The following is a 27,559-nucleotide window of genomic DNA, read 5'->3' as shown; positions in this document are numbered from 1 at the left end:
CTCTAATAAATAAAATTAAGTCAAGGAAATTAACTACACTTATTAATAATTTATTTCACTAATCACTTAACATTACAAAATCCAAAAAGATCTTTCAGTTCCTTGGGGAATTTCATAAATAGCAAAGCGGTGAAAATATGAAAAAAAAGAACCTCTTTTATTTATTTTGATTCTAAATATATTCTAGAAGGATAAAAAGAAAAGGATAAAAAGAAAATTTAGAAGACAAAAACTATAAGCATATTTAAAAATGACATTTCTGGAGTTTCTGCTGTGGCTCAGTGGTAATGAACCCGACTACTATCCATGAGGATACGGATTCCATCCCTGGCCCCGCTCAGCGGGTTAAGGATCCAGTGTTGCTGTGAACTGTGGTGTAGGCCAGCAGCTTCAGCTCGGATTGGATCCCCAGCCTGGGAACTTCCACATGCCTCTGGTATGGCCTAAAAAGACAACAACAAAATAAGGACGTTTCCCCAGAAGGGAGTACTTTTAAAAATGTCATTTACCCATGTTTCCTAAACAGAGGCAGGTAAAAGGAATCCCCACATTATAGATGGAAAAGGAGGTCTGAGAGGATAGGAAGCTGCCATAGTCACCGAATGATGGAGTGGGTGAAAGCAAAACCCCCATCTAGGCCTCTTCATCCTCACTCACACATCCCACTGCACTGTGCTAGCTTCTTCTAAAAGCAAACCAGAGAAAAGAAACTGTGTCAAACAGACATCACCCCCACAGGATGAATCTGATTCTTTACCTCCAGGAACTTGCAAGTAATTATACATCTGGATGGCACTTTAAGACAGTTTGGTCTTCACAGATCTCTAGTAGAGTATTAGCAACTTCTCAAAGCCTGGAAATAGGAGTTCCTGTTGTGGCTCAGTGGTTAACGAACCCAACTAGTATCCATGAGGACTCAGGTTTGATCCCTGGCCTCGATCAGTGGGTTAAGGATCCAGTGTTACCGTGAGCTGTGGTGTAGGCTGCAGATGCCACTTGGATCCTGTGTTGCTGTGGATGTGGTGTAGGCCAGCAGCTACAACTCCGATTTGACCCCTAGCCTGGGATCCTCCATATGCTACAAGTGCAACCCTAAAAAGACAAGGGGAAAAAAAAAAAATCCTGGAGATAGACTTTCTGGGTCACACTGTCCTCAGGTGGGCTATCAAGGAACTCCAACACACAGTCTTTAAAAATGTGTTGGAAAGGCATTACTTTGGGAGAATGGGATTGTGCGCCCCCATATACCACTCTCACTCCAACTGTGCCGGCTCCTACCTGACCCTCCACATGGTATCTCCCAGTTCTTCCTCCCAGAGTTGGCACCTATTTCCTATGACCTCCCTAGACATACCTCCCTGTGATCTGCGCTTCTGCTTTGGACCAGGCTGCCATGTGAATGATCTAGCTGCCATCCACCAGTACCCTCACCACAACTCCCACCCATATACACACACCAGCACCTACTCAGCTGGATCAGACCCCAGCAGTGAAATGGTTCTGAAATTTGATGATGTCTGTTCATTTCCGGCGCATCCCCCACCTTCCCCAAGAAAATGCACAGTATGAACATACACACAAAATGTTGCATATTTCAGGGGATTAGTGGAATGAAACCCACCCCTAGACTCCTAAAATCATGGCATCCTTCACAGAGAGATACCAATCTAGAGCTGACTTAAGTCTCAATGGTCCTAGAACTTTCTGTGAAAGAATTTTTTTTTTTTTTTTTTTGTCTTTTTGCCATTTCTAGGGCCGCTCCCTTGGCATATGGAGGTTCCCAGGCTAGGGGTCGAATTGGAGCTGTAGCCTCCGGCCTACGCCAAAGCCACAGCAACGAGGGATCCGAGCCGCGTCTGCAACCAACACCACAGCTCATGGCAACGCCGGATCGTTAACCCACTGAGCAAGGGCAGGGACCGAACCCGCAACCTCATGGTTCCTAGTCGGATTTGTTAACCACTGCGCCACCACAGGAACTCCGTGTGAAAGAATTTTAAATCTGCTTTCCTGCTGAGTTTCCATAGCCACTGTCTAAAAGTTTCCAATTTCCCATTAAGTCTTGTGGTTGGGGGTACATGCTTTTCACAGTTATCAACAGAGTCTGCTGAGTGAATATATTTAAAAATTGGTCAACTATTATCAAGATACTGTTAAGTTAAGGAAAGGGATTATGTGCTGATTTTAAAATGACATTTAAAGAGGAGAATGAGGAGTTTTTGTAAAGCTAAGTTTAAAAAAAAAAAACAAAGGTTTTTCTAGGGATGATGCTGAGAGAAAAAAAAATCTGGAAAATATATCTTTAGGAATTATTTTGGAGAAGCTAAAGGTTATGTTAGATCCTTATAATTTTTACGTAATGTTATATATCCTAGCTTTTTTCCCTCTAGTTTTGAATTTCCTTTTGGGTTTCAGATACGTACCCAGGAAGACAATATATCTGTTCCAAAAAGAGGTTGCGAATGAATATTCTCATCTACTCCAATGTATCGAATTAGTTTTTCCTTCTCTGTGGATGCGGAAGGTTTCTAGGGCACAGAAACACCAAGGACCTGTTAGTGAGCTGGTGTGACACAGTGGCACAGTAAGGTGCCTGACACCATGTCTGAAGCTTTTGGTTTTCCATTTGCTTTAATCATTCAACGAGCACTTTGAACGACACACGGGAAACTGTAGGAGATTAAGGGGGATGGGGAAGGGGGAAGGGGGAGATCTGTGAGAAAAACAAAGAGGGGTTCTTCCAGAGTCAGGAACTCACAGAACAGCAGGAAAGAGGAGCAGTAACATAATTAGGGTGCATATGACCACTGTTGGCACGGAGGTGTGCGCCAAGACTATGTGCACCCAGAAACGGGCCCTGCATTCTGTCTAGACACAAAAGAAAATGATATTTGAAAGCTGAAAAAGAAATGATCAAATAGAGAGGAAAGGCCCTGAATTAAGGTCACAGAATAAGGGAAGGAGATTTAAAAGGTATGACAGATTTAGTGGCCAAACAATAAGGTTTTCCATTTATTTTGCCTTCTTTATGCCAAGTACTGTACTAGAAGTAAAACAGAAACTTCTGGTCAAAAGAAGTTTGAGGGGAGTTCCCGTCGTGGCGCAATGGAAAAGAATCCGACTAGGAACCATGAGGTTTCGGGTTCGATCCCTGGCCACACTCAGTGGGTTAAGGATCCGGTGTTGCCATGAGCTGTGGTGTACGTCACAGATGCAGCATGGATCCTGCATTGCTGTGGCTCTGGCGTAGGCTGGCAGCTACAGCTCCAATTAAACCCCAAGTCTGGGAACCTCCATATGCCATGGTGTGGCCCTAGAAAAGACAAAAAAAAAAAAAAAAACCCATATATATATATATATATATATAGAGAGAGAGAGAGAGAGAGAGAAAGAGAGAGAAGGGAAAAAATACTAAATAATGTTACCTCTTCTGCTTTCTCTTCTTCCTTTTCCACTTCAAGTTTCTTATCCTCCATATTTTCTTCTTTATGTTTAAGGGGCTTGTCTGCTTCAGACTCAAGTAATTCTTTTGCAGTGTCCTGTGAAATAAAACAATATCATATTATAGTTCAGTGGATGTAAATATTTTAGCACAATATTAGCAATTATTCCATTCAAAAATATTTAATGACCATTGTTTTGCAAATGGGCTCTGAGTTAGTGATAAGGACACAATGGTTAATAACCACAGTCCCTGCCCTTAAGCAGTTTATAATTTAATGAACAAGAAAATGCTATGGATACATACAGTGACAGAGTAGGAGCACCTCATCCAGCAGGGTGGGAGTGAAAGAGAGAGTTTGTCAGGAAGGTTTCCTGAGGACCTAATGTCTGAGTTTCTTCTTGGAGGATGAGTGAGGGGGAAAAAAGATGGTACAAGGGAGTTCTAGGCAGAGGATGTTATTTGTGCACGATTGGCTCTGAGAACAAAAGTCGCTCAATAGGACAGAAATTTAAGAGGCAGATGGTTAAGGGCACGATCACAGAGGAAAGGCTAGAATATTTTGCCAGGGAGATTGGAATTTATCCTGAAGGAAGTGAGGTACAGATAAACTGATTGGCCTGTTTTGTATTTTAAAACAATCACTCTACCAACAGGAGAGTAGACTGAAAGAAGAGGAAAGAGGGGAAGGCGGAAGGAAAGGAGGAAGGGAGGTGGGGAATGCAAGAGGAAGAGAAGGGAGAAGAAAAAGACAACACTAGGGAATGAACAACACAGGGTTGTAGGAAGAAGAGGAGGATTCAAGAGATTTTTAGGAAGTAACTCTGAGTAATCAATTGATTAGATGGATATGAGATGGTTAGGGAAAACAAGCATCTTAAATGTCACTTGGTATATGATTTAGGCCACTGCACAGATGATAATGCCACTCACTGAGATAATGAACAAAGTTGGATAAGCAGGTTTGGGAAGATAGATCAATTCAGATTAGGCTATGTGAGTGTGAGGCACCACTAAGATAGCCAAGTGGAAATGCCTAGTAAGTAGCTAAATTTGTGGATCTGGAGTTTAGATTGGAGGGATTTGGGCTAAAGATATAGATTTAATAGCAATCTGCATTCATTTAAAGCCAAGGAAGTAAATTATATCACCAAAGGAGAACTTATGAAATGACTAGAGGACTAGGCCTTAAGACAGGAACCTAGATCACATAAAGGGCCAGGGAAGAAAGAGGAGCCTACAAAGCAGGCTCTAAATGGACTCAGAAGTGTGAGAGGACTACCAGGAAAGAAAAAGAGAAGTGAGAAAGAGCCAACAATGTTGACTACCTCAATGGAGTCTGTACAGATATTGCCTAAAGACAGCCCTTCGTATGTGTATTGCAGCAATGTTTATAAAATAAAAGCTAGATATAAGCTTAATGCTCACAAGAGAAAAATGCATTCAAAAATCACTGGGCTGGTGCTGAGGCTCAGCCTTCTGCCTTCTGCAGTGAGTGGCCTCTCTGCGGGCCATCTCCTCTCTCAAGGCAGTGTTCTCACTTGCCAACTGTCTTCCCGGCCCACTACGCTCCTCTGATCATCCACTGAGGCGCAATTTGGGGATGCAGAGGGCTAGCCCTCTCTGAGTCGCTGCCAGCTGCCCTCCTCCTGCAGGTTCAAGGGCTCCAGTAGGAGCACCAGACCCTTCTCATCCCACAAGCCACCACGAGCAACAGAGACACACCTCCCTCTCTCCAAGTCTTGCACACAACCCTCAATCTCCCTGATTCTAACACACACACACACACACACACACACACTGCACCCTGGGACCCCACTCGACCTCCTGCTCCATCTCCTTCTCTCGTATCTTCTAATTGACTAATGTCTACAGTCACGACCAATTGTTGCTATGTAAACTTAATTAAAAGATTTTCCTAGGAAAAAAAATTACTGGGCCATTGTCAAGGGCCCAGCAACCAGGCACTGGCTATTAGCTTTGTCCATTGCCTCCATCTCCCTGGAAGCCCACACAATACCCTAAAAATAAATAATAAGCCAGAGGTGCTATAAAATACCTAAGGGTGCTCACACATATAACTAGCCCTCCAAGATTACAGTGGTTGTTTTCCCAAAAACTCACAGAACAAGAAAAATATAAGCAAAATGAAGATCAGGAACTATTCCCAGGGAAAATAACAGGAAAATTCCCCTGAAGGTACAAACAGTGAAACAGACTTCTGCAGTCTAACAGACACTGAGTTCAAAAAGGAGATAGTGGAGTTCCCATCTTGGCACAGCAGAAACAAATCTGACTAGGAACCATGAGGTTGGGGGTTCGATCCCTGGCCTTGCTCAGTGGGTTAAGGATCCAGCATTGCCGTGAGCTGCAGTGTAGGTCGCAGACCCAGCTGAGATCTGGCATTGCTGTGGCTGTGGCGTAGGCCGGCAGCAACAGCTCTGATTCGACCTAGCCTGGGAACCTCCATATACCATGGGTGCAGCCCAAAAAAGACCAAAAAAAAAAAAAAAAAAAAAAGAGATAGCGATAATACTGAAGGAATTAAGAGCAGATATGAACAGTAATGCAGATCACTTTAGAAAAGAACTAGAGGAGTTCCTGTTGTGGCGCAGTGGTTAACGAATCCGACTAGGAACCATGAGGTTGCGGGTTCGGTCCCTGCCCTTGCTCAGTGGGTTAAGGGTCCGGCGTTGCCGTGAGCTGTGGTGTAGGTTGCAGACGCGGCTCGGATCCTGCGTTGCTGTGGCTCTGGCGTAGGCCGGTGGCTACAGCTCCGATTCAACCCCTAGCCTGGGAACCTCCATATGCCGCGGGAGCGGCCCAAGAAATAGCAACAATATATCAACAACAACAAAAAAAAAAAAAGACAAAGAAAAGAACTAGAAAATATAAGGAGGAGCCAAGGAAAATTACAAAATTCATTTGCAGAGACACAAGCTGAGTTAAAGGCACTGAAGAACAAAATGAATAATGCAGAGGAATAAATCAGTGACTTGGAAGATAAAAGGATAATGGAAATCACCCAGTCAGGACAGTAGACAGAAAACCAAATGAAAAAACATGAAAAGGAGTTCCCATCGTGGCACAGTGGTTAACGAATCCAACTAGGAACCATGAGGTTGCGGGTTCGGTCCCTGCCCTTGCTCAGTGGGTTAACGATCCGGCATTGCCGTGAGCTGTGGTGTAGGTTGCAGACGCGGCTCGGATCCTGCGTTGCTGTGGCTCTGGCGTAGGCTGGTGGCTACAGCTCCGATTCAACCCCTAGCCTGGGAGCCTCCGTATGCCGCGGGAGTGGCCCAAGAAATAGCAACAACAACAACAACAACAAAAAAGACAAAAAAAAAAAAAAAAAGAAAAGAAAAAACATGAAAACAATATAAGAGATCTATGGGATAATACAAAGCAGGCCAATCTACACACAATAGGGATTCCAGAAGCAGAAGAAAAAGAAAAGGGGATTGAAAATATATTTGCAGAAATTATGGCTGAAAACTTGCCAAATCTAAAGGAAACAGATATCAAGACACAGGAAGCAGAGAAGGCCCCAAACAAGTTGAACCCAAATAGGCCCACACCAAGATATATTATAATAAAATGGCAAAAGTTAAAAGATAAAGAGAGGATTCTAAAGACAGCAAGAGAAAAACAAAGAATTAATTATAAAGGAATTCCTAAAAGGCTACCATCTGATTTCTCTACAGAAACACTATATGCCAGAAGATAGTGGCAAGATATATTCAAAGGTCTAAAAGTGAAAATTTTGCAGCCTAGAATGATATTCTGCACAGCAAGTATATCATTTAAAATAGAAGGAGAAATAAAGAATTTCTTCAACAAACAAAAACTATAGGAGTACAGCAATGTTAAACCCATTCTAAAAGAAACACTGAAAGGGTTCCTCTAAATAAAAAAGAAGTAGAAGAAATAGGATGGAGGAGATCACAACTGGAAAGTATTCACTCAAATAAGCCAGTATACAGATCAAAAAGTGACCATAAGCGTAAAGAACAGCAAAAGGATAAACATGATGACGTTAAAAAGGGATATCAAAATCGTAAAATGTGGGGAAGGAAAGTAAGAAAATTGAGATTCTTTTTCTTAGAATGTGTTTGAGCCTTTATGGCTATCAAGCAAAAGCAAGCAGGAATAGGAAGGGATTAACATACTTGAAAAACAGGACAACCACAGATCAAAACCAAACAATATATTCAGAAAACTAAAAAGAAGAGGACATAGCATAAAATAAAAGGAAATCATCCAACAAAAAAAAAGAAAGGAACAAAGGAGACATATATAATAAACTGGAAAACAAGGTTCAAAATAGCAACAAATACATATTTATCAATAATTACCTTAAATGTCAATGGACTAAATGCTCTAATCAAAAGATACAGAATGGCAAACTGGATAAAAAACATGAGCCTACAATGTGCTGCCTACAGGAGACTCACCTTAGGGCAAAGGACATATATAAATTGGAAGTGAGGGGATGGAAAAAGATATTTCATGCAAATGGAAAAGACAGGAAAGCAGGAGTGGCAATACGTATATCAGATAAAACAGACTTTAAAATGAAGGTCATAAAGAAAGACAAAGAAAGACACTACCTAATGATAGAAGGATCACACAGCAAATACTAACAGACATAAAAGGAGAAATTGATGGGAATATAATAATAGTAGCAGACTTAAACATCCCACTCACATCAATGGACAGATCCTCTAGACAGAAAATCAACACAGCAATAGAGATCTTAAATGACACGACAGAACAGTTAGACTTAATTGATGTTTTTCAGACATCTAATCAAAAAAAATCAGAATATACATTCTTTTCAAGTGTACATGGAACATTCTCAATGACTGACCACATACTGGGGCACAAAGCTAACCTCAACAAATTTAAGACTATAGAAATTATTTCAAGTATCTTCTCTGACCACAGTGGCATGAAACTAGAAATCAACCACAGGAAAAGAAATGAGAAAAAAACTGACTATATGGAGAGTAAACAACATGCTACTAAAAAACCAATGAGTCAATGAGGAAATCAAAGGGAAATTTAAAAATACCTCAAGACAAATGATAATGAAAACACAACCATTCAAAATCTATGGAATGCTGCAAAAGCAGTCCTTAGAGGGAAGTTCATAGTGATACGGGCCTTCTTCAGAAAAGAAGAAAAATATAAAATCAACAACCCACCACCTAAAAGAATTAGAAGAAGAATAATCAGAGAACTCAGACACCTATGATAAATTAATCTTTGACAAAGGAGGCAAGAATATAAAATGGGAAAAATACAGTCTTTTTTTTTTTTTTTTTGCCTTTTCTAGAGCTGCTCCTGGCATATGGAGGTTCCCAGGCTAGGGGTCGAATCGGAGCTGTAGCCGCTGGCCTACACCACAGCCACAGCAACGCAGGATCCAAGCCGCATCTGCAACCTACACCACAGCTCACGGCAATGCCGATCCTTAACCCACTGAGCAAGGGCAGGGATCGAACCCACCACCTCATGGTTCCTAGTCAGATTTGTTAACCACTGCACCATGACAGGAACTCTGAAAAAGACAGTCTTTTCAGCAAATGTTGCTGGGAAAATTGGACAGCTGCATGTAAATCAATGAAACTGGAACACACCCCCACACCATGCACAAAAATAAACTCAAAATGGCTTAAAGACTTAAATGTAAGACAAGACACTATCAAACTCCTAGAAGAGAATATAGGCAAAACATTCTCTAATATCAACCTCACAAATATTTTCTCAGGTCAGTCTCCCAAAGCAACAGAAATAAAAGCAAAAATAAACCAACGGGGCCTAATCAAACTGACAGGCTTTTGCACAACAAAGGAAACCATAAAAAAAAAAAAACAAAAGGACAACCTAGGGAATGGGAGAAAATAGTTTTTCAAACGATGCAACTGACAAGAGCTTAATCTCTAAAATACGCAAACAACTTATACAACTCAACAGCAAAAAAGCCAACCAACCAATGGAAAAATGGGCAAAAGACCTGAATAGACAGTTCTCCAAAGAAGATATACAGATGGCCAACAAGCACATGAAAAAATGCTCAACATCACTGATTATTAGAGAAATGCAAATCAAAACTACTGTGAGGTACCACCTCACACCAGTCAGAATGGCCATCATTAATAAGTCCACAAATAACAAATGCTGGAAGGGGTGTGGAGAAAAGGGAACCCTCCTCCACTCTTGGTGGGAATGTAAATTGGCACAACCACTATGGAGAACAGTATGGAGGTACCTTAGAAATCTACACATAGAACTACCATATAATCCATCAATTTCACTCTTGGGCATATACCTAGATAAAACTTTCCTTGAAAAAGACACATGCACCTGCATGTTCACTGCAGCACTATTCACAATAGCCAAGACATGGAAACAATCTAAATGTCCATCAACAGACGATTAGATTAAGAAGATGTGGTGTATATAAACAATGGAATACTACTCAGCCATAAAAAAGAATGACATAATGCCATTTGCAGCAACATGGATGGAACTAGAGACTCTCACACTAAGTGAGGTTAAGTCAGAAAGAGAAAGACAAACACCATATGGTATCACTTATATCTGGAATCTAATATATGGCACAAATGAACCTTTCCACAGAAAATAAACTCATGGACTTGGAGAAAAGACTTGTGGTTGCCAAGGGGAAGAAGGAGGGAGTGGAATGGATTGGGAATCTGGGGTTAATAGATGAAACTATTACATTTGGAATGGATAAACAATGAGATCCTACTGTATAGCACTGGGAACCATATCTAGCCACTTACGATGGCACATGATAATGTGATAAAAAAGAAACGTATACATGTATGTGTGACTGGGTCACCTTGCTGTACGGTAGAAAATTTACAGAACACTGTAAACCAGCTATAATGGAAAAAATAAAAATCATTATAAAATGAAAAAAAGTTAAAAAAATAAAACTCAATAGAAAGCTTTAATACAGACTAAACTCAGCTGAAGAGCAAATTAGTGAATTGGAAGGTAAGCCAGAAGAAGTCATCCAGGATGCAATGCAAAGAGGCAAAGAAATAGAAAATATGAAAGAAGATTAAAATACATGGGAGATAGATTCCTATATCTATCCATTCAGAGTTCTAGAAGGAAAAAAAGAGAGCAAATATTGTATGTGTAGAAACAGTAATTGAAGAGGTAATGACTGAGAAATTTCCAGATCTAATGAAAGATACCAAGCCAAAGATTTAGAAAACCAAGAAAATCCCAAGCAAAATTTGAAAAGAAAAGAAAATTTTAACCTACATGTATCAGAGTGAAACTGCAAAATGCCAAGGTGACTATCTTAAAAGTAGACAAAGAGAAGAGATGGATTAACTTTGAAAGAAGCAACAGATGGGAGTTCCCGTCGTGGCGCAGTGGTTAACGAATCCGACTAGGAACCATGAGGTTGTGGGTTCGGTCCCTGCCCTTGCTCAGTGGGTTAACGATCCGGCGTTGCCGTGAGCTGTGGTGTAGGTTGCAGACGCGGCTTGGATCCCGCGTTGCTGTGGCTCTGGCGTAGGCCGGTGGCTACAGCTCCGATTCAACCCCTGGCCTGGGAACCTCCATATGCCGCGGGAGCAGCCCAAGAAATAGCAACAACAACAACAACAAAAGACAAAAGACAAAAAGACAAAAAAAAAAAAAAAAAAAAAAAAAAAGAAGAAGCAACAGCTGAATTTTCTGCCCTGTGGCATATGGAGTTCCCAGACCAGGAATCAGATCTGAGCTGCAGCTGCAACCTATGCTGTGGCAATGCTGGATCCTTTAACTCACGTGCCAAGCTGGAGACGGACCCTGTGTCCTGGTGCTGCAGAGAAGCTGCTGAACCCATTGCACCACAGCGGGGAACTCCGGCAGCTGAATTTTCAATTGTTAGTTTGGTAACAAACCCAGCAAACAGTAGAAATAGTATCTATGTTCTGTGAAAAATTAGTATCACCCTAGAATTATATACTTAACAAAACAAATTTAAGAATGAGGGTGAAATAAAAATATTTTCAGAAAAACAAAATTTGAGTTTTCAGTAGATCCTCACTAATGAAAATTCTAAAAGTTAAGGCAGAAGGAAAGAGGAGAGGAATTATTCAATGCAAACAGACAAGAAAAAAAAAGGCATAATAATTGAAAGAAAGATTTAAAAAACTATCTCTGCATAGGTGATTTGATTGAATATCTGGAGAACCCAAAACAATCTACTGAAAAACTACTAAAAGCAATAAATTAATTTAGTACAGTCACCATATATAAAATTAAAATACAGAAATCCGTAATATATACAGAGTTACCAATTAGGAGGTAAAACGGAAAACAAGATCTCACTTAAAAATCTGAAGAGTTCCTGTCGTGGCTTAGTGGTTAACGAATCTGACTAGGAACTATGAGGTTGCGGGTTCGATCCTTGGCCTCACTCAGTGGGTTAAGGATATGGCATTGCTGTGAGCTGTGGTGTAGATTGCAGACATGGCTCGGATACCGCATTTCTGTGGCTCTGGAGTAGGCTGGCAGCTAGAGCTCCAATTAGACCCCTAGCCTGGGAACCTCCATATGCTGCAGGTGTGGCCCTAGAAAAGGCAAAAAGACCAAAAAAAAAAAAAATCTGAAAAAAATAAAATACTCAAGCATATGTTACAAAAATGTGCAAAATACAAAATGAGTCAACTATTAAACATTACTGAAAGGTATAAAAGTAGACATTCTATATCCCATATTCTTTACCAGACAACTCAACATCATAAACACATCTGTTCCAAGTTAACATATAAATTTAGGAGTTCCCGTCATGGCTCAGTGGTTAAGGAACCCGACTAGCATCCATGAGGACACAGGTTCAATCCCTGGCCTTGCTCAGCGGGTTAAGGATATGGTGTTGCCGCGGGCCGTTGTGTAGGTTGCAGGCATGGCTCAGATCCTGTGTTGCTATGGCTGTGGAGTAGGCCAGTGGCTACAGCTCCGATTCGACCCCTAGCCTGGGAACCTCCATATGCCATGGGTGTGGCCCTAAAAAAAAAAAAGATAAATTTAATATCATCCCAGTTTTTAAGAATCATATATTTTCTAGAGGTAGATAATACAGAAGAATAGCCATAAAATACCTGAAAAAGATTAGTAAGGAGCATTGGCCTTACCAGATATAAAAATATACCACAAAGCCTCAATAATTAAAAGACTGTGGTGATGACTCCTGAATAGACAGGTAAATATAAATAGAAAACCCAGAAATAGACTCGGGTTGAATGTGGCTATTTTCAAATGGTTGGAAATACTATAATGTAGAAGACGAATTGCGCTTTTCATATCAACATAAAAGACTAAACTAGGACGAGTAGAAAAAAAGCTACAAGGAAATATATATTATTTAGTTCAATAAAAGAATGATGTTCTAATAGCCACTGCTCATCAAAATTGAATGGACTAACTGAAGGAGTTCTCTGTCATCTCAGATATTCGAACACAGGCATAATGATGAAGTGTAGGTGTTACAGTAAGATTCATGCATCAGACGGTTGGGTGAAGTCAAACACCTTTAAAATCCTTTCCCTTAAGTCCCTGTGATTCTGCACAGTTCTTCAATTTTTTCCTAGAGCTGATGTGCAGCCACGCTCATTTCTAGTGTACTTCATTAATTTCTCAAACGTATATTGTAATTTAAGATGTATAATGTCGATGAAATAATTCAGTGGTTAATTCAAAATAATTCTGGCCAAGATCTGGGCAGCAAGGAAAAACAAGAATTTGTTAAAGGTATATAATTTAGAAAGGTGATGTTTCTTCAGTGTTTAAATGTGAAATAAAGGTCCTGCACGTGTGTAGACAGAACCTTCCTCTTAGACCACGGATGCCGTCAGATCATACCTGTACAGCTTATGGCTCTGACAACAATGGGCGCTTCTTCAGACTTTGTTAGAGGTGAACTCCCTCAAAGAGACTGAAGTAAAAGTAAACATCTGTGACTGCCAGTAGGTAAAAGATATTCATTGACGTGGGACCCTCAGGGGGCAGGTGGTGGTTAAAACTATGGGATTAACACAGTAATGTGTAGGGTGTAGAATGAGAAGGGAAAACAAGTCAAGGACAGACTGTCAGCATTTAAGAAACAGGCAGAGGAGTTCCCGTCGTGGCGCAGTGGTTAACGAATCCGACTGGGAACCATGAGGTTGCGGGTTCGATCCCTGCCCTTACTCAGTGGGTTAACGATCCGGCATTGTTGTGAGCTGTGGTGTAGGTTTCAGATGCGGCTCGGATCCCGCGTTGCTGTGGCTCTGGCGTAGGCTGGTGGCTACAGCTCCGATTCAACCCCCAGCCTGGGAACCTCCATATGCCGCGGGAGCGGCCCAAGAAATAGCAACAATAACAACAACAACAACAACAACAACAAAAGACAAAAAAAAAAAGAAAAGAAACAGGCAGAGGTGGAAGACTACAAGAAGGAGCATGAAAAGAAATAACAGAGAAAAGTGGAATTTCTGTCTTGTAAGGAGAGATTACCAAAAAAAGTGAATGGTTAATAGGATCAAATGCTACAGAGAAATCAGTTAAATATGGATTGGAGATATTTGGATCTGGTAATGAGGAATCATCAGTGACCTTACAGTACTTGCAGAGTTTTAAGAAAAGTGATTGTGACAGGAAAGGGGGAAAGAAATAGTAAAGAAAGAGAGAGAATCAAGAGACATTTTTTTGCATGGGAGAAAGACCATATTTATAGATTGTTTATGCACTGCTAGATGGAACCACTAGAGAGGAAGACACTAAAGACGCAAAAGAGAGAGGACAATGTGCATGGGATTAAGAACTCAAAGGAAGCAATGACTTTGGACGGGAAGACTGAGACGGAAGGGAGGGGGAAGGGTGCGAGCAGAAACAGAGGGGTCTGAGGATATGCTTCAGGGAGCGGCAGGCGGCTCCCCTCTGAAAGTCATCCTTTCCTCCATAATGTAGGAGACAAACCATCCTCCAAGAAAGTGAGGAGGGACGTCTGGGTGATGCTACCCTCCCCTGGAATCTCTTCCGATAGAGTAAATGAGTGAGGAGGCAGAACACTGGGGGAGCTGCTGTACCCTTATCTACTGAAATACAGGAAAAGCATAAATAGTGACCAGTGCAAACACATGGCAAATACCCCTTCTCCAAGTAGGTGACGTTTTTCTTCAGGTGTCAATAACTTTATTTTTCTGCCTTTGAGGCCAGAAAGGAGGTGAGAGCACGTGGTGATCCATTCATAACATTCTCTCTGAGAAGAGATAAAAGGTAAATCACTAAGAGGAAAAAAATCAGATTACCCCAACTCATTTATCCATTCTCTCCAGGAGCTGCTAAGAACAATTCCTCTAAATACAGCTCCATTCAATTAACTTTGTTTCAGTTCAGCTCAAAGATTTATGAAGAAGTGATTTTCTATGAATACAGAGCCAAATCATATCATCTCTTACTGGCAGTGTCTGGGATCTGAGTTGTAATAGGACAAAGAGTAGTGAAGTGCTATAAAACTAGATGCAGAAAGCTGGCTGAATTTACCAAGGCATAATAAATGTTAGCAGGGTCAACTATAAGTTGGATAATGATAACAACAGCAAACACTTAGTTGCATTTAATTATATGCCGACTCAGTTCTAAAGATTGTGCATTATTAATTCATTTGATCCTCATTATGAGACTATTATTAATCCCATTTTTTTAGATGAGGATATTAAGGAATAGAGCAGTTAAATATCTCACTCAGGGTCACATAAACAGTTATGCATAGTGCTTGGATTATAGTCCAGGTAGCCTGGGCTCTACCACTACAAAAATATTACTTCTCCTGTCCCTGATAAAGTGAATGTTTAAAGATTTGAAACATTTTTTGGAAAAGGCGCTCACCCCTTATCTACTGAGATACAGTATCGGTCTACAGCAGGTCTCATCCCCCTACAGTGGATAGCGAAACTACATTAACTTTACTGAGATCTCCTCACAGCTAAGATCTGGTTTCAGTGTTTAAAAGATGCATTAGTCCTCATTAGCGAGTAAAAGCAGAGGGAACTAGGGAAGGTTATTTCTCTGGGGAAGGTGATTTTGTCACTTACACCATCAAAAAAAACAAAAACAAAAACTGTACCATGTGGTGAAATAATTACACAGGTTAGGTTCCTGAAATAAACCATAAAAAGCAGTAATATGTCTCATATTTTTCTCATTAGATTTATTTTTAATTGTGGGATTACTGTAAAATGTCAGAGCCAAATATTTTAAAAAATCAAATCCAAACCTTTGTGGAGCTCCCATCATGGCTCAGTGGCTAATGAATCCGACTAGGAACCATGAGGTTGCGGATTTGATCCCTGGCCTTGCTCAGTGGGTTAAGGATCCGGCATTGCTATGAGCTGTGGTGTAGGTCGCAGACTCGGCTTGGATCCCGAGTTGCTGTGGCTCTGGCGAAGGCCAGCGGCTACAGCTCCAATTCGACCTCTAGGCCTTGGAACCTCCATACATTGTGGGTGCAACCCTGGAAAAGACCAAAAAAAAAAAAAAAAAAATCCAAACCCTTGTGTTACAGACAAGGAATAAAAGTCTATAGCGGTAAAGTAAGTTTACTACAGCTTTGCAAATGTCACTGGTAAGTTTAAATTCTGCATTCAAAGGGTTAGGATGATATCTTATTGAATAGCAGAAAAGAGGATCAAATAAAGGAGATGAAAGTACTGGCTTCTAGTCCTAATTTCACCTAATTGGTTGTGACTTCTTCAATAAACTCTTAATAGGTTTCACCTATTAAAAAACAGAATGGCCGTCATCAGTAAGTCCACAAATAACAAACGCTGGAAGGGGTGTGGAGAAAAGGGAACCCTCCTCCACTCCTGGTGGGAATGTAAGCTGGTAGAACCACTATGGAGATCAGTATGGAGGTACCTTAGAATCTACACATAGAACTACCATATGACCCAGCAACCCCACTCTTGGGCATATATCCAGACAAAACTTTCCTTAAAAAAACACATGCACCCGCATGTTCACTGCAGCTCTATTCACAATAGCCAAGACGTGGAAACAACCCAAATGTCCATCAACAGAGGATTGGATTAGGAATATGTGGTATATATACACAATGGAATACTACCCAGACATAAAAAAGAGTGACATAATGCCATTTGCAGCAACATGGATGGAACTAGAGACTCTCATACTGAGTGAAGTAAGTCAGAAAGAGAAAGACAAATACCATATGATATCACTTATATCTGGAATCTAATATAAGGCACAAGTGAACCTTTCCACAGAAAAGAAAATCACGGACTTGCAGAATAGACTAGTGGTTGCCAAAAGGGAGGGGGAGGTAGTGGGATGGACTGGGAATTGGGGTTAATAGATACAAACTATTGCCTTTGGAATGGATTAGCAATGAGATTCTGCTGTGTAGCACTGGGAACTATGTCTAGTCATTTATGATGGAGCATGATAATGTGAGAAAATAGAATGTGTACATGTATGTGTAACTGGGTCACCATGCTGCACAGTAGAAAAAAAATTGTATTGGGGAAATAACTATTTAAAAATTAAAAAATTTAAAAAAAATCTTGGAAGAGGTAAGTTTTCAAAATTTCTTTCTTGGACAAAGTGTGTTTGTGTAGGTGCTAGAGATGGGACACAGGGCTGGGTATAAGCAATCACTTGAGCTACATAGGTCAGGAATTTCCATGTATATTGGTTGCCTGTTAAGTTCCTTACTCCAATGATAAATACTTATCTTTGGTTTTGACTCATCAGGATTGGTTTTTGTCAAATATGGTGACTTCTACAAAATCACTATGTATGTACTTTCTTGACTATCTTAAAATAAATAATTGATATAAATTATTGACTAAAAAAAAGAAGATATACTAGCTATACACAATGGAATACTACTTAGCCATAAAAAAAGAACAAAATAATGTCATTTGCAGCAACATGGATGGAACTAGAGACTCTCATACTAAGTGAAGTAAGTGAGAAAGAGAAAGACAAATACCATATGATATCACTTGTATCTGGAATCTAATATAGGCACAAATAAACCTTTCCACAGAAAAGAAACTCATGGACTTGGAGAACAGACCTGTGGTTGCCAAAAGGGAGAGGGAGGGAGTGGGATGAACTGGGAATCTGGGGTTAGTAGATGCAAACTATTGCATCTGGAATGGATAAGGAATGAGATCCTATTGCTCAGCACTGGGAACTCTATCTAGTCACTTGTGATGCAGCATGATGGAGGATAACGTGAGAAAAAGAATGTACATATGTATGTGTGACTGGGTCACTGCTGTAGAGTAGAAAATTGACAGAACACTGTAAACCAACTATAATGGAAAAAATAAAATTATTTAAAAACAAACAAACAAAAACAAACAAACGAGGGAAGTTTCTGCTGTAGCACAATAGGATCAGTGGTGTCTCTGCAGCACCAGGACACCAGATTCAATCCCTAGCCAGGCACAATGGGTTAAAGGATCCAGTGTTGCCACTGCTGCAGAGTAGTTCACAACTGCAGTTTGGATCTGATCCCTGGCCCAGGAACTCCATATGTATCGGGGTGGCCAAAACAGAAAAAACAAACAACAACAAAATGAGGTTGTTGATGTACTTTGGATGACCTCTGTGCACTGGGGAGCTGGTGAAAACCTTCTCTGGTGGGAGGAACCCCTAATGTGTAGCGTTTGTTAATTTCTATAGCATATGCTCCCGCCTTGACAATTTCAATGGTATTCATCAATTAAGTGTGTTATCACTGAATACAGAGTTGTGAAGCACTCTGCACAGTTAGCCCTTGTGAGCCAGCATGAACCTCCATCACAACACTGCCCTTAAAGATCCTTCCAGCTACAAAAATTGATCCATATATTATTTAACTTTATTGTACCCAGAACAAAAGCATTCATTAATTTTGAAAATAGTAATGGCATTTAAAAATTTTTATTTCTTCAGAGTTAATTCTCCATTCATGAGAAATAAACTATTCTCTAACTGAATCTGCATTCTATGAAGTAGATCCTAGCCATTTTTTACAAACTTCCGAGACACTGAAAATATTATCATAGGACTTCTGATGGAGAAAATATCAGTAGGACTCTTTTGATGAACGTCTCAAGGTAATCTATAGAGTCAAGCAAGTTTTCCATAGAAGTAAGTTTTTCTTCAAAACCTTCTACATCACTTTTGACCAGCTATAGATGAGGATAGCTTTGTTACCAGTCGATACATATGAATCTCCTACCATCAGTACTCTAATTCTGATAAAGTCTGATTCAGGGCTGTGTAAATAAATGTTTCTGATGTGAAGTAAAAGGACTAAAATTCACGCCTGGGGTAAAGGAGGATTTAAGAGGGGATGGTCCTAAGTGTTAAGCCTAATGTAGTGGATCAAAAACAGGAGAAGGAGCTTTTCATCGTGGCTCAGCGGATAGGAATCTGACTAGCATCCATGAGGATGCAGGTTTGATCCCTGGCCTCGCTCAGTGGGTTAAGAATCCAGCATTGCCACGAGCTATGGCGTAGGTCACAGACACGGCTCAGATCTGGCGTTGCTGTGGCTGTGGTGTAGGCAAGTGGCTGCAGCTCTGATTCGATCCCTAGCCTGGGAACCTCGATATGCCATAGGTACAGCCCTAAAAAGACAAAAAAAAAAAAAAAAAAAAAAGTAGCTCTTCCAAAAAAAAATGCCTGGAGTGTGGCCCTAAAAAAGGTGCGTGCGCGCGCACACACACACAAAACAGGAGAAGAGATAGTCTTTTATGAATACTGAGACTATGGTGGTAATGAACCCATCCATTCTACGTCCCCCCAAAATGGTGGGAAAGCTGGGACTTCCCTGAGTTGCCTGCTGGAACACTAAGGCAAATCCCTAGCACCACTCTTTAAAGTCATATTTCTTTTGGAGGGCCAAATCCTCAAGCTGGAAATACTATCTTGGGCAACACATAGGAGGTTACTGTAGGCCAAGGTGGATGGCAGGGTCTTGACAGATTACACAGGACAGAGACAGGAAAGAATGGCATGGAGGGAGTCAATTGCAGCCAGAAGCTGGACTGAAGGGCTCTAGCTAGCAGTCCTGTTGTTTCCATCATGGTAGATATTTCTTTGGTATTGAGAGGAGATTTATCCTCCTACACATCCTCAGCAAGATCAAGTGCTGATCCACGTGTGTCTTTTACCAATCTAGGCCTTCTGAAATGACCAAGTAGTCTGCCATTTGCTCAGATTATGACCAAATTCCAGGGTATCAGTGGCTGTAAATCTGGATGCCATATACATTACAGATGATCAACCTTCATGTACATGAAAAAAGACATCTATCCAGTTTATTGGGGGCTAAGTTTCTTCTGGGTTTTTAGCAGCTGGTTTGGCTGTAGTGGTCCCAGTATACTTTCACTAGATGCCAGGACTCTTTGACATAGTGCTTCTAAGCCTCAAATGAAGATTTAAGCACTTCTCATTCCCAAGGGAAGCAGGAAATGTTATGCAACTGAGATCAACTTCTTTCAGAAAGAGGCACAGGGCTGGAGTTGCCTTTGTGGCTCAGTGGGTTAAGAACCCAACTAGGATCCATGAGAATGCGGGTTTGATTCCTGACCTTGCCCAGTGGGTTAAGGATCCAGTGTTGCCACAAGTTGTGGCACAGGTTGCAGATGCAGCTGGTATCCCGTGTTGCTGTGGCTATGGCATAGGCTGGCAGCTGCAGCTCTGATTCAACCCCTAGCCTGGGAACTTCCATGTGCCACAGGTAGAGCCTAAAAAGAAAAAGAAAAAAAGAGAAATAGGGACAAGGGTGTGGATCCCAAGAACTGAGTCCTTTTGGAAAATGGCCTCCAGCATTAACTACAGCACAGCTGTGTGAGGTCAGACTGAATACACCAGAATCAGGTGGGAGGTAGATAGGGTTGTTAGTTATACTGAACTGCCTTGATGCTCTTGGGGAACTAAATAATCCCCAAGAATTCAGGAAGAAGTAATTTATTTAGGTGGTTATTGTGGAAGAGTGGAGTAAGAACCATCAGTAAGAGTGATCAAACTCCAAAGGATGCTTACTTAAGAGGTTCCCACTCCAGAACGCAGTCCAGCATCATGTAACTCTCATTTATCAGAAGGGAGCCCAGAAAATATTAGATTGTGGGAAGCTATAGTTAATGTCATCCAAATATCAGTTCAGTAGGTTGGCAAGATTCTTCAACTGCTAGAATATAGCTGGGGTGTGCTACAAGCCATACAGCATCACAGTATAGATTAGACAAGGCTTCTAGGGAGAACCATCTTCTACCATTCACCTTATGGGATATGGATAAGGCCATACAAGTCCCAGAGTCTGATGTCATAAAGATTCACGTACCACAGAGGTTGTCCAGGAGATAAGAGGAAGACAGTAGTACTCAGGATGGGAATGAATTTGAAATAAAGATAACCCTAAGGAAATGGGAATTATTATTTTTATTTTTTTTTTGGTCGTACCTATGGCATGGGGAAGTTCCCAGGCCAGGGACTGAACGCACACAACAATAACCCAAGCCACTGGAGTGACAACGCCAGATCCTCAACCCACTGCACAGCAAAAGAACTCCTAACTTTTTTAAATAAAGAGAACTGAAGAGGCACTAGTCTCTCCCATCAGAAGCCTGCAGCAAGCCCTTGTACCAACTTCAATCACAAAGGGGGCAGACATCAGAAGCAAGAGAGGTTACAACCGTACTGCCTGCAAAAAAAGGAGACCATACCAAAAAAAAAATCTATATAGAATGAAGAGGCAGAGAACTATGATTCAGATAAAGGAATAAGAACCCCCTCCAAAAAAAAAAAAAAAAAAGAGCTAAGTGATCTTGAGATTACCAACCTTCACAAAAAAGACTAGACTAATGATAGTAAAGATGATTCAAGATCTTGGAAATAAACTGGAAACAAAAATTGATAAATTATGAGAAACACTGAGCAAAGAAATAGAATATTTACAAAAATGCAAAATACAATGTCTGAAATAAAAAATTCACTAGAAGGAACCAACAGCAGAATACAGGAGGCAAAAGAACAGATAAGCAAGGTGGAAGACAGGCTGCTGGAAATCACTGACACAGAACAGAAAAGAAAAAACAGATTGAAAAGAAATGAAAACAGTCTAATAGAACTCTTGGACAACTTTAAATGCACCAATATCCATATTAGAGGGGTGCCAGAAAGAGAAGAGAGAAAGAGCCAGAGAAAATCTTTGAGAAGATAAAAGCCAAAACCTTCCCTAACATGGGAAAGGAATTACTCACTTAGATCCAGGAAGCACACAAATACTATATAAAATAAACCCAAGGAGGAATACACCCAGACACATATTAATCAAACTGACCAAGATTCAAGACAAAGAGAAGAAATAATATATAATTCTACACAAATTGCTGTATAAAATAGGAGAGTAGGAAACATTTCCCAAGTCATTCTAAGAGGCTAACACTACTATAATATCAAAACCAAACAAAGATATTAGAAACAAAGCAAAATAATATAATCGATATCCCTCATAAACTTCAATACCAACATTTTAAAATTCAACCAACTGAATTTAGGGATATTTCATGATAAAGTGGGGTTTATCCCAGAAATACAAGGTTGGTTTAACATTCAATTCAAAAATCAATCATTTTAAGATATCATATTAAAAGACTAAAAAAGACAACTCATTGACCATCTCAGTAGAAGCAGAAAAAGGATTTGATAAAATTCAACATTCAGGAGTTCCCATCGTGGCTCACTGGTTAACAAATCTGACTAGGAACCATGAGGCTGTGGGTTCGATCCCTGGCCTTGCTCAGTGGGTCAACGATCCGGTGTTGCCGTGAGCTGTGGTGTAGGTTGCAGATGCAGCTCAGATCCTGAGTTGCTGTGGCTCTGGTGTAGACCGGTGGTACAGCTCTGATTCGACCCCCAGCCTGGGAATCTCCATATGCCACAGGAGCAGCCCAAGAAATGGCAAAAAGACAAAAAAAAAAAAAAAAAATTCAACATTCCTTCATTACTTTTAAAAGTTTTTACAGCCAACATGGAATAAAAATAAAACTTCCTCAATATGATAAAGGATATCTACGAAAAGATTACATTTCCCATTATACTTAACAATGACAGAATAAATATTTTTTCTCTAAGATGTAATAAGGCAAGGAAGTCTGCTCTCACCACTTTTACTCAATCTGGTACTGAAGAGTCTAGTTAGTATAATGGCAAGAAAAAGAAATTAAAGGCATATAGATTAGAAAGGAAGAAATAAAACTGCCCCTATCAGCAGATGATATAATTATTTACAAAGAAAATTCTAAGGAATCTGAAAAAAATAAAACATCTTAGCAGGAATAGTGAGTTTAGCAAGATCACAGGGTATGAAATCAATATACTTTAAAAATCAATGATAAGGAATAAAGCAACCTAAAGAGACAAAAGATCTTACTCTAAAAGCTATAAGACACTGATAAAAGAAATCAAAGATGACACAAACAGATGGAAAGATATACCATGTTCTTGGATAGGAAGAATCAATACTGTCAAAATGACTATACCACCCAAGGCAGTCTACAGATTCAATACAATCTCTATCAAATAACCAATGACATTCTTCACAGAACTAGAATAAAATATTTAAAATTTGTATTGAAACACAAAAGACCTTGAATAGCCAAAGCAATATTGAAAAAAGAAAAAGAGAACTGAAGAAATCAGGCTCCCTGACTTCAGAATATACCACAAAGCTACAGTTATCAAAACAGTATGGAACTGGCATAAAAGCAGAACTATAGATCAATGGAATAGGATAGAAAGCCCAGAAAAAAACCCAAGCACCTATGGTCAACTAATCTATGACAAAGGAGGCAAGAACATACGGGAAGAAAGAGAGACTCTTTTATAGTGGGGCTGGAAAAACTGGGCACCTACATGTAAAAGAATGAAATTAGAACACTCTCTAACATCATACATAAAAATAAACTCAAAATGGGTTAAAGACCTAAATATAAGACTGGATATTATAAAACTCCTAGAGGAAAACATAGGCAGAACACTCTTGGCATAAATTAGAGCAACATCTTGTTTGATCCATCTCCTAAAAAAATGACAATAGAAACAAAAATAGGAGTTCCCATCGTGGCTCAGTGGTTAACGAATCCAACTAGGAACCATGAGGTTGCTGGTTCGATCCCTGGCCTTGTTCAGTGGGTTAAGGATCCGGTGTTGCTGTGAGCTATGGTGTAGGTGGCAGACGTGGCTCAGATCCCACATTGCTCTGGCTGTAGCACAGGCCAGTGGCTACAGCTCCGATTAGACCCCTAGCCTAAGAACTTCCATATGCCACAGGAGCAGCCCTAGAAAAGGCAAAAAGACAAAACAACAACAAATAAAAACAAACACAAAAAACAGGACCTCATTAAATTCAAAACTTTTTGTACAACAAGGGAAACCAAAAAAAAAAAAAAAAACCACACACACAGAATGGGATAAAATCTTTGCAAACGATGTAACTAACAAGGGCCTAGTCTCCAAAATATACAAACAGCTCATACAGTTGAACAACAAAAAAACAAACAACCCAATCACAAAATGGGCAGAAGACCTAAACAGATATTTCTTCAAAGACATCCAGATGGCCGGTAGGCACATGAAAATATGCGCAACATCTGAGAAATACAAATCAAAACTACAATGAGGTACCACCTCATACCAGTCGGAATTCCCATCATTAACAAGTCAACAAGGAGTTCCCATTGTGCTCAGTGGTAACAAACCACCACTGTATTCAGACAAATCAGTGTATATTTCTAAGTCAGACAAGAAAAGTACACATTCTGTATGATTCTATTTATATAAACTCTAAAAAATGAAAAATAATCTTTGGTGTTAGTGGATCAGACATTGCCTTGGAATGGGATGAGACTGCAAGGAGAGATTATAAAGGGATACAAGGAAACTTTGTTGGATATGTTCCTTTTTAATCATAGCGATTATTTTACAGGTGTATGTACATTTGAGAAATTATCAAATTGCACATTTAAATATGCACCATTGTGGTACATCATTTAAACCTAAAAAGTCTGCTTAAAACACACAAAACAAGGGGTATACAGAATTATTACCTTCATCTCATCCAGGTCATTAAGCTCCTTGCTAGGATGTTTTCCTGAGTGACTTGCTTTACTCGGTGTCATAGCTGCTACCATGTCTTTGCAACAACTGGGGGGGAAAAAGTGCACATACAGAACATGAACTTTTTATTGTGGGTTCCTCTTCTAAGTGTTTTAAATCCAGATACAGTGGAAGTTTACCATAATAATTAAGTTACTGACTCACCAGAGAATACTCCATCTGTTGCTCAGTTTCTCTTCTTCCTCCCCTCCATTCCCACCTTTTTTTTTTTTTTTTTTTGCCTCACTCGTGGGTGGAAATTTCCAGGATCAAACCTGTGCCACACCAGTGACCCGGACCACTAAGTGACAATGCAGGATCCTTAACCCACTGCACCACGAGGGAACTCCCCATTCCCACCACTCTTGACCACTGGTAACACTGAATGGAAATGAAGGGGAAATTGGCTAGACTGTAAAAGCTACTTACTGAATTTGAAGCATAGTGACAGAATGCTTTCTAGATAATAAATTACAACTTTATAGATGTTCTCTTTGACAAGAATCTTCTAGTTTTTCAGATAGAAGTTTTTTTTCACTTTTTTTTCCCACTTTTTGTTTTAAGAGATGTTTATTGGTTGGTGTGTAGTGAAACATATAAAAGGATACACTCAGCTTTGCATGGAATTACAGAGGAAACTACAAGCTTCTTCATAATATGCTCCCCATGGTATGTGCAAAAATGCAAGATGCAATTTACTTATGCAAGTAAGTGGCTTGTTTCAGTTTTTCACTTCTCAGCCCACATATATACACAATTCCCAGCCTGCCAATGCTAACACTGTTTTCAAAAGAATTTTAGAAACATTGAGGAAACAACAAAATCTCATATTCCAACAGGGTTGAAGCTGTTTAAAAACTGAACTAGCCTTTCTTTCAAGATTTTAAAACAATCCCTTATTGCTACTACTTAATTGCCAATTCCTCTTCTGCTTTATGTCACATTTAATCTTCAAAAGGGCAGTAATAAAATAACCAGATAGTTTCACCTGCTCAAGTAGCTGGAGTACTGAGACAACTTTTTCGTCAGGGCAATTGCATCTAGCTCTAGCTTTGCAATTCCTAGGTCACGTTGTTCAGCACTTTTCTCCTCCAACTTTATGACAGTGTCTGGATCAGGAAAGTCAGGTACCATTAAAATAAGCAAATTTACCATCCACTGGATCATGGGTATATGCAATTCATCCATCTGTTAAAAAAATTACTATATAAATGACCCATTTAAAAGAAATTAAACAGTAAAAGACACATAAATTTAAACATAGGACTTGTCATACCCGCGTCCAATTTTCAACAAACTATCATTCTTAATGAAATCAAATCATCACTACTCAACTAATGTAACCTTATTTTCTTTTGCTATCCTCTATCCTCTTCCTCTTCTTTAGCCTGGTCAAGGGTATTAATCAATTAGGGCCGCCGTTTCCACAAATGTGCACCAGGCATCCCAGGGCTTCACAAGGAACACTCAAGGATACCAAGGGATTTTAAATTCTTAAAGGAAACAGTACTTATATGTGTCAACTGCCAAACACAGGATGAATATGAAGTGGTTCACAGTTTCAACCTTACACTATACCACTTGTGATGACATCCTATCTCTGAAAGCTGGTTTGATTGCAGTTGCAGGGTAAAAACTATTACTGTGTGAAAATTAAGGCAGTTCTGGAAATGAGGATGGAGATGTCCTCTGATTTCAAGGCTGGAGAGGTTGTACGGATCAAAAGCACATACATTACATTGGTAAATAATTCTGATTAAATGAGAATAAAGGATTTTTTAAAGGTGAGATGAGAAGATAAGTAAAATAGGCAAGGGAGATTAAGAGGGAAAAACTCCTAGTTATTGGGAGTTCCCGCCATGGCGCAACGGAAATGAATCTGACTAGGAACCATGAGGTTGCAGGTTGGAGATTCCTGACCTCGCTCAGTGGGTTAAGGATCCGTCTGGCGTTGCAGTGAGCTGTGGTGGAGGTCGAAGACGCAGCTTGGATCCTGTGTTGCTGTGGCTGTGGCACAGGCTGGCAGCTGTAGCTCCAATTTGACCTCTAGCCTGGGAACCTCCATGTGCTGCGGGTGCAGCCCTAAAAAACAAACAAACAAACAAACAAACAAAAAACCTCCTAGTTATAAAACAAATAAATCATGAGATGTAATGTATAGCATAGGGGATTCAGTCAATAATATTGTAATACTTTGGTGACAAATGGTAACTGAATTTATCACAGTGACCATTTTGCAATGTACAAAAATATATAATCACTATGTTGTATACCTAAAACTAATAAGTCAATATACTTCAATTTATAATTAATTAAAAGTTTTTTCTTTCAATGAAGTTAAACTGAGACACAAATTTTACAAAGTTTCTTGAGCAAACACTAATTTCCATCAGGCAGTGCCAAAACTGAAAAATGGTTAGAAGCTCCCTGTGGGCAGGAGTTAAGACAGAGATTTCTATAGACAAGACACTGAAGCAAAGCAATTAAAGCTGTAACTTTAATGTTTGCGTTATTTAGGAAAATATAGTTATTTGGCTATTATGATAGCGTTCCTGAGTTTCATTTTTTTCATATTCGAGATCTAGTTGACAGTTTAGAATTTGTTGTTCTTGAGTTTCATTTTCTTAGTTTGTTTACACAGGCTACCAAAGGCACTGGAGCTACCCCAGCCCAATGGCCTGCTTGTTTAACTATTTTAACATGTGTAACTTATTTAAAAGTTACTAATGTTTAGGACATTTAGTATGTTGTTTGAACCTACCTATGTAAAAATGAACTGTGTGGGTTTTTTGGTTTTTTTTTTTTTTTTTTTTCGGCTTAGGAGTGTGAAAATACTGGAGCACAAAAGGCAATGAGAACAGAGAAAGTTTGGGAATCTGCAAATGGCATTTGCTAAAGCTGGGTCTCAGAAATAAGATGCAA

At 39.9% G+C, this 27,559-nt stretch overlaps 1 protein-coding gene across 8 annotated transcripts in view; it reads right to left on the bottom strand.

The window, feature by feature from the left end:
* The window catches only part of AXDND1 (axonemal dynein light chain domain containing 1), an 89,268-nt gene that overhangs the window by 5,847 nt on the left and 55,862 nt on the right, over positions 1-27,559 (bottom strand). For all 8 annotated transcript variants that reach the window (XR_014816355.1, XM_084977805.1, XM_021063737.2 and 5 more), the window contains 5 exons: positions 25,626-25,825; positions 24,589-24,685; positions 14,607-14,717; positions 3,426-3,539; positions 2,424-2,528 (listed from right to left, as the gene is read on the bottom strand). Coding sequence is in view for 7 of the 8 variants with exons in the window: in XM_084977805.1 (XP_084833931.1) it covers positions 2,424-2,528; positions 3,426-3,539; positions 14,607-14,717; positions 24,589-24,685; positions 25,626-25,825 (627 nt within the window). In the remaining variant the exon portion in view is untranslated. The remainder of the gene's footprint in view (positions 1-2,423; positions 2,529-3,425; positions 3,540-14,606; positions 14,718-24,588; positions 24,686-25,625; positions 25,826-27,559) is intronic.

This window comes from Sus scrofa, chromosome 9 (assembly GCF_054392235.1).
Source record: "Sus scrofa isolate SSC_HxYL_T2T_F1_AM1 chromosome 9, Sscrofa_HxYL_maternal_Yorkshire_Landrace_v2.0, whole genome shotgun sequence".
NCBI classification, from domain to species: domain Eukaryota; kingdom Metazoa; phylum Chordata; class Mammalia; order Artiodactyla; family Suidae; genus Sus; species Sus scrofa.
The sequence above is the reverse complement of the archived record's forward strand: the minus strand, read 5'-3'. Positions and strand labels throughout refer to the sequence as shown.